Here is a 7,710-nt window from a genome sequence, read left to right as displayed (position 1 = left end):
AATATACCCGTCATAATACCCCCAAAATGCCCTTCAATTTCTCCAAAATTCCCAAAATACCTCTCACTAACCTCGCAATCATATCTAAAGACTTTTTTTTTTTTTTTTGGACTCTTCAAAGGAAGATTGGTTCTCCCTCAATACAAGATGATAGATTTGGGATTTTGAATAGTATCCAGGACTGTTATGATGAAATCATTTATCAATTTTAAACATATATGCTGCTATTTATGAGCTCATTGATGAATAGTTTTGTCTATGACACTTAAAGAGAGAATTATATTGTCATAAGGATTAGCGTATGCTAAGTTGGGGCAAATCCATCCACGAGGGTATATTGGGAATTTTTGAGGGTATTTTGGGATTTTTCACAAATTATAGGGGTATTTTTCTCTAAAATTATAACCTAGGCCTTTACCACCACCAATGCCTGAGTTCAATTCCTAAGTCTGACGGAGAGAATGTGCATTTCTTATCGGTCTGCTTGCAGAAGAACCCTAAGCCAAAGGGGGGACAGGTAGAGTTGATCTTGCGTTGTGGGTGTGTGCACTTGGATCTGCTAGATTGTTGGGGTAGACAGGAAGAGCGCTGCACAGAAGCTTGAGGAGGGCGTGTGGAGAAGATGATGCAGGGAGCGGGGCCGCCGCAGCCCAACATGGAGCAGCTTCAGCATCAGCAGCCTCCATGGCCGCCTATGCAGCCTCACTTCACCCCTCTGCAGCCCCCAATGCAGCCGCCGATGCAGCCGCAGCCCCAGCCCCAGCCACAGCCCCTCGACCAGCAGCCTCCTCAACAGCAACCCGCTCCTCAGCAGCAACCTCCTTGGCCGCCGATGCAACCCCAATACGTCCCCCAGCCGGACCCGCAACAAGTACAGTTGCAGACTCAGTACTCTGCTCCTCGCCCGGTTGGGGTCCCTTCCCAGCAGCAATCTTCGTCCGAGGAAGTCAAGACCCTCTGGGTTGGTGACCTCCAGTTTTGGATGGACGAGTCCTACATCTACAATTGCTTTGTCCACACCGGTGAAGTGAGTTTTCACCTTTCTTGATCTATGTCTTTCTCTGTATTTTGTTACTTTCTGTAAAGCTTTGTTTGCTAGTTGTTCTTTGTGGCCAGTGTGAGGGTTTATGGCTTGCTCTCGTAGTTGCAGCCAGTATGCATATGGAACATAGGCAAATTGTAGGCGCTAAGCAGCACTTTGAATGGGAAGAATCTTTTTTGGATGAGTAAAGAAAAAGTGGGCGGGGAGGGAGGTTTGGTTCTAGAGCTATGCATTCACATCTTAATGCCAGTATGCATATGGAATTCATAGGCAAATTGTTGGTGCTAAGCAGCACTTTGAATGGGAAGAATCTTTTTTTTGGAGCCAGTATGCATATGGAACATAGGCAAATTGAGGTGCTAAGCAGCACTTTGAATGGGAAGAATCTTTTTTGGATGAGTAAAGAAAAAGTGGGCGTGGAGGGAGGTCTGGTTCTAGAGCTATGGAGACCCTTAACTAGCACCTTCACATGTATTGTTGTCACCATTTCTTTTTCTAACCTTTGGATATTGGCAACTTTCTTTATTGTCTTGCCTCCAGGATGACTGAGCTTTTTAAGTCCATTCAGATTACTGGTTATGGTGGGTACTCATTGTGTGTCCTGCCGAGGTGCAGGTTGCATCTGTCAAAGTTATTCGAAACAAGATGACAAGTGCATCCGAAGGGTATGGCTTTGTTGAGTTTTTCTCACATTCCGCTGCAGAAAGGGCACTTCAAATGTATCACGGGACCCTCATGCCGCAGACTGAGCAGTGCTTCAGGCTGAATTGGGCTGCATTTGGTATGGGCGAAAGGCGCACAGAGGGCACTGACCTTTCAATCTTTGTTGGAGATCTTGCACCTGATGTGAATGACCACATGCTGCAAGAGACATTTAAGTCCCGATATCCATCTGTAAAAAGCGCGAAGGTTGTGGTTGATCTTCTCACAAACAGGTCAAAAGGATATGGTTTTGTTCGGTTTGGTGATGAGAATGAAAGGACACATGCAATGACAGAAATGAATGGTGTATACTGCTCTAGCCGGCCAATGAGGATTAGCGTGGCCACTTCAAAGAAGTCGTTGGGTGCTCCTCAGCAGTATAATCCAAAAGGTATGCCGAGAGTCTTGGCGATTCCATCTTTACATATTTTGGATTACGCATGACAGTTTTTTTAGTGATTGTGCTATTACTAACTTGGTTAATATTTAGTCTTTGATTCCTTTCAGTTAATGCCTGAGTTTCTTTTATCAAGCTGTAACTCAGCTTGTTAGAATCAGTTGTGTTGTTTGCGTGGCTGGGTACTCTAGCTTTCAAGAGAGAAGGAAGTTGTTGTATTCAATCTTCAGTTTAGTCCTTCGTATCACTTCAGTTTTCCATTTCCGCTTTATCAGAGCAGCTTTTGTTGCTATAAACACTATGTCTGAAGCTTATGAATGTGGAAATAAGCAGGCGTCAAGAATCCTTAGAGGCCCTGGAACAAAAACTTACAACAGGGAAGCACTCTGCTATGTAGTGGGTGGCCACTTACATGTAGGTCAGTTATTTCATGGTTTGTTATTACAGTACCATTGCACTTGGTTGGTTCCTTGATGTTTCGGTATGTATTATAAACTTTGATACTTTAAAGAGACATGGCATTTCACATTTTGTTCCGTTTACGATGAAGCACTAAGAAAAACTTAGGAGGGCTGTTAGAGTAACTGTAGCTTCGTATAGCTAAAATATGCGGATGATGTGGGTCTGTAGTGTAATTTTAGTGGTGATGGTGTGTGCCTACTAATGCATGTCCACATCAGTGGTCTCTTGATCTTAGTTCCATGGAGGAAGCCTTGGAGTAAGTGTCTGTTTTTACCACACTATGTTACCCTTTATATTTTTTAATTCGGAACACCCTTTCCAGCTTCTGTTTCTTATTCAAACATGGCGTATGGCTCTATGCCTGCACAAGGAGTATCTTCAGATAATGATACCAGTAATACGACTGTACGTCAAGTTTTTTCTCAGTTGCACTTTTATTATTATACACCTCTTTGAGAGACAAAGTGGTGAAGGATTGCTTCTTTTTGCAGGTGTTTGTGGGTGGCCTTGATCCGAATGTTAAAGATCAAGACCTCAGGCAGGTCTTTGGCCAGTATGGAGATTTGATATCTGTAAAGATACCTGCCGGAAAGGGTTGTGGGTTTGTGCAGTTTGTTCACAGGTAATTTTCTATAGCTGTTGAAGTTTCCGTGGGGCTACTAGTGTAGATACAGTTGCTTTAAGTAGCCCAAGGGTCTTGTACACTGTTTCCTTTAGTCTTGTCTTGCCAGCCTTTTGACAAATTTTCTGGGGGATTTGATATAACTTAATTGGGTGTCACTAGCTTGACTAGGTTATGGAAAAGCTGCTTGCATAAACTCATTTGGAGGTGCATAGTCTGTAAGATTTGGGGTATGGAAGGGTTTGTGATTGCTAAATATTTTAAAGATTGTGATGCTGAGTGATTGCAGTGCCCATTTTATTTTCCATTGCAAGGGTCTGTGAACGTCACTGACAGCTGCCCAGAGTGCAGTCATGCTGTGTGAATTATGGTCTATGCTCTACATGCATGCTATGTCGTTGGGCGAGTTGATAGCTTGCAGGGGTCCTTTCGAAATCATTAACATGGAGAGTACATTGCTTTTTAGGGCTTCTGCTGAGGATGCGATACTAAAGCTTCACGGGACTATAATTGGGCAACAACCTGTCCGCTTGTCATGGGGTAGAAGCCCTGCCAACAAGCAGGTAATGAATACCAGAACTCAACACCCCTAGATGCGTTTCTTTCTATCTGGTGCTTTATTTAGTACTTGCTTTTACTTGTGGCTGAGTGGCTAGAGCCATTACAGAAACTTATCACGGAGATTGCTGTGTGTGGGAGCATTTATGGTTCTTTTGTAACATTCATAGTAATGCATTCCTTGCTTCTTACATTCTAAAGATATTTTTCTGTGTTCATATAGGTGACATGATTATATTTTATGCTGCTTTTATACTAAGTAATATCATCTACTTGGATAAAAATTAAAGATAGATTTAGAATTAGTCGTCCAATAATTACAAGATAACTGCAATTCATAGAAATTGCTGCGACTGAAAAGGCGGGGAAAATTTAGTTCATTAAAGTATAAATTTAAGTATAATTTTTTAACAAACCAAGTGAAAGATTAATCAAATTGATGAAGTTCATGATACCTTTTTTATGTAGAAAGTTGACTTGGAGCAATAGGAAAAGTTTGATCGATTTTGTTTCTAATGATTTATTTATGCAGACTCAACCCGGGGGTTGGGGTCAGGTGCAGTCTGATTCCTCCAATCAGTGGAATCCAGGATATGGCTCGTATGGTCAAGGGTATGATGGGTATGGTTACACTCCGGTACCACAGGACGCGAACGCTTACACTTACAGCTATCCTGGTTATGGAAACTACCCTCAGCAGGCTAGCTAGGTATTGGGATGGTGTGATTAGAATTGCCAAGTGAGAATGTATTATTTAGTTGAACGGCTTTTGAGACTCTTGCTTTTTAATGTAGCTGATATTTTTGTTGCCTTTATAAGATTTGGTTCTGTTTTTTTGTATTGGATTTTTTCTCTCGAAGTATTACCCGCCCAAATGAGTATTTGTGTATAGCTCCTTGAGCTCATACCATTTTGCTTTTGGGCTTTTAGTATATTATGTATTCTAGGTTTTAAGAGTATGGTGGTACTAATGTACACAGGTGAACAGCCTCATGTGGTCCTTCTAAAGCAAGATAAAAACTTGAAAAGAAGTCACATGAGGCATATAAAGGGTCCCCCATTTACAAACTATAAAAGGAGATGTGTACCGTTTTTCTTTTTTCTCCTCTAATGCATGGCCTAGACAGGAGAGACGAATTGTAGGTTATCAAAGTAAAAGCTTCTGCTAGGCCGAGCTTGTTTTTACTTCTGATAGACTGGTCTTGTTTTTGAATTTAGAGGTGCGTTCCTCATTGCCTATATAATAACTGTTGCAAACCTTTGTCGTGTCAGTCGAGTATTAAGGAATGTTCTAGTTTGTATCAGGATGTAGATGGTCGAAGAAGATTTTCTCTAGATTTCTTACCAAAATTGTGGGCTGTATGTGAGGAACATGGACTTCTCGCGTCAGACTTACGTACATTTCTTGGGGTTTACCATTACAATATGCGCCGCTTTCCCGCTGGTGCACTTGATGGTGCTCCTGTAAATGTCTTTGAATATAAGTATTACTTTTCTGATTTGCTTAGGCTGTTGAATTTCCTGTAAGAAACTGAACCACTGGAGTGCTGAAAGACTCACCGTGACCAGAGAGAATTTGTAAAGTGGCCTTCAGTAGGCCAGCTGAACTTTTTTGGGAGGTTGAAGCTGATCGGTTCTGAGTGGTTTCTATCTTTATGTTACTTTCACAATTTGCCACTCTTGCAAATGTGATTGCCCTTATAATATTTGTTTGGGCTACCCTCTTATGTACTGGCTACTTCTCATTCTATCAGATAGAATCTCGCTAGATTCTGTTTTTCTCAAGCTGAAGGTTAGTTTGGCTTGATAAATGAGAAGCTGAACAGAGAATCGAATGCACGTCATCTGCAGTGCAGCGATTGAAAAAAGGCTGGCCCAAGCCATCTCGGCAGGTGCCATCGCTGGTCAAATTGTGTCCATTAAGCTGTAATAAAAGCAAAATAAGGGCACGGTTCCCCTTGTGTGCGGACTTGCAGCCTCCTCTTGGCCATCGATGTGCACCCCTTGTGATGCGCATTTCCTGGTCCTGCCAGGTGCCCTGATGTGCTCCTGCCAGCTTCTCCCTGTCCTCCCATTTGTTGTTTCAGCTCTCTCAATATTTCCCTCAACCTTCGCTTGGATTTCGCGTGATTCCACCTATTTTGACACTTGAAAATGGTGCAGACATATCTACTACCCACTGTAAATTTCAGCTTTTATTTGGTGTTAGTGCAGCCAGTGATACATGAGTATGGCTATGGAAGGAAGTGGAAGAGTTTTTGGCTCATTGCATCTTTCAGCTTGGCTCTGTCAAGAATCTAGATGGTGAGACTGCTGCAAGTTTGGTCGAAAATTTTACTTGGAGTCTACAGCAAAAGTTGAAGAGCCGATTATAACAAGCCACATATCTTCTGCTTGTTCATCAACCATAGGTTACGTAAGATTAATATGAGCGCTAAAGCCCTGATAGGCTTATTCTGTCCCTCTTATATCTAGAATGGCATTGCCATCTTCTTTAATCTGCGTCCAATGGTCTATAATGTAGGTCCTCTTGACTAAGAATCAGATTAAAAGATCTACATTGGCAAGCGACAAAAAAATTAGATTATTTTTAGGGAACTCAAATATGTAGCCGGAACTGCTTGGTAGTATCTGCTTTTGGATGAAAACTATTTGAGGGGGACACCATTTCTCTTCAATGCACTGCTGAATTGAACTGAGTGCATGCTCAATTTTCAAACAAATAATATTGAATGTAGCCACACCATTCGTGCACAAAATCAACATGAAATTTAGTGCGGCAGCCCCTTCTGTCTAGGTGGAGTTGTGGACCTCCTATATAGAGGGGCTCTGTAAGTGCTACTCATGAATGCCTTCTTGTTTGGGGAGCTTACACCATAGACTTTGCTAGTATTTGTGTATTTACCAAAGGTAAAATACTAGTATCCAACATCCCCCCCTTAATACCCACCTTAATGTTCATCTTGAGGGTGAACTTGTGTTTCTTGACGTCGATGCTGCCTCAAGCTCTTGCTTGCGTTTACTGACTTGAAGAGTGAGATCATCCTAAAGGTGAACTTGTGCTTCTCAATGTTGGGCTTGATGGAGATGTTGCCTCCAGATCATGCTTGTGTTTACTCCTCCACTTGCGGAGAAAACTATGATCTAATAGGAGTGCAAGCCCCTTCAAGGTTAGGGGGCGGGCCATCTTGGCCGTCCATTTGGACCCTATTATTGGATAGAATAAGCTTGCAAAGTTTTCAAATGCGCGACACATCAACCTTCATAATGTCACAGACAGTCCGCAGCTAAACAAGTGCTATCAGGTCAGCATTCTGAATATTCGCATGTCTCCTTCAATCACTGCCAACCATTACATGGAAACTTAGTGATTGCCTGTCTCCTCCAATAATTGCCAATCATTACACGACAATTGAGTCTCCGTAATAATCGCTTGCATGTTGCTTTGCAGTGCTGTTTCCCTCTCCCAACCCTTGAAGCTTGGGTTCCCGAAATGATATTTGCCGGCCTTTGTTGGTCTCTTTGATTAGGGTAAATGGTCACTAAGAAACCATTCCCTACACCTACAAAAACCTGCCAAAATTTGATATCTTTGCACCATCTTTGTCAGAGTAGAGAACTTTCAAGCATTATTTTGGGAATAGATAACAAGTTCCTTATGATTTTTGGTACCTAAAAGACAATCAATTAAATTTTTTAGTGTCACCATCACTTGACATATAGGTTATAGTACTCGTGCCTTTGGTTGGACACTCGAAATCATTTTAAAGAGCAATGATGATGTTAATCTCCTACTGGTTGTAACGATGAATATGGTTGGTTATGTGCGTTGTAGCACCACTATCAGTGATTGCAATAACCATCTACTTCACATGGGTGGGTTGCTTCAAAGTAAGATTCCTTGAGCAATCCAACAATTGAATTCAT

At 41.9% G+C, this 7,710-nt stretch overlaps 1 protein-coding gene across 1 annotated transcript; it reads left to right on the top strand.

Moving 5' to 3' along the window:
• Positions 1 to 454: 454 nt before the first annotated feature.
• On the top strand, positions 455 to 4,621 carry LOC147423696 (polyadenylate-binding protein RBP47-like). Its single transcript, XM_086500964.1, has 6 exons — positions 455 to 1,027; positions 1,658 to 2,135; positions 2,926 to 3,008; positions 3,095 to 3,225; positions 3,692 to 3,788; positions 4,316 to 4,621. The coding sequence occupies exons 1-6, from the start codon at positions 623 to 625 to the stop codon at positions 4,490 to 4,492; spliced, it is 1,371 nt and encodes a 456-aa protein (XP_086357090.1). The 5' UTR covers positions 455 to 622; the 3' UTR covers positions 4,493 to 4,621.
• The last annotated feature ends 3,089 nt before the right edge of the window (positions 4,622 to 7,710 follow it).

This window comes from Adiantum capillus-veneris, chromosome 26 (genome assembly GCF_014529385.1).
Source record: "Adiantum capillus-veneris isolate H3 chromosome 26, ASM1452938v2, whole genome shotgun sequence".
NCBI lineage: Eukaryota > Viridiplantae > Streptophyta > Polypodiopsida > Polypodiales > Pteridaceae > Adiantum > Adiantum capillus-veneris.
The sequence above is the reverse complement of the archived record's forward strand: the minus strand, read 5'-3'. Positions and strand labels throughout refer to the sequence as shown.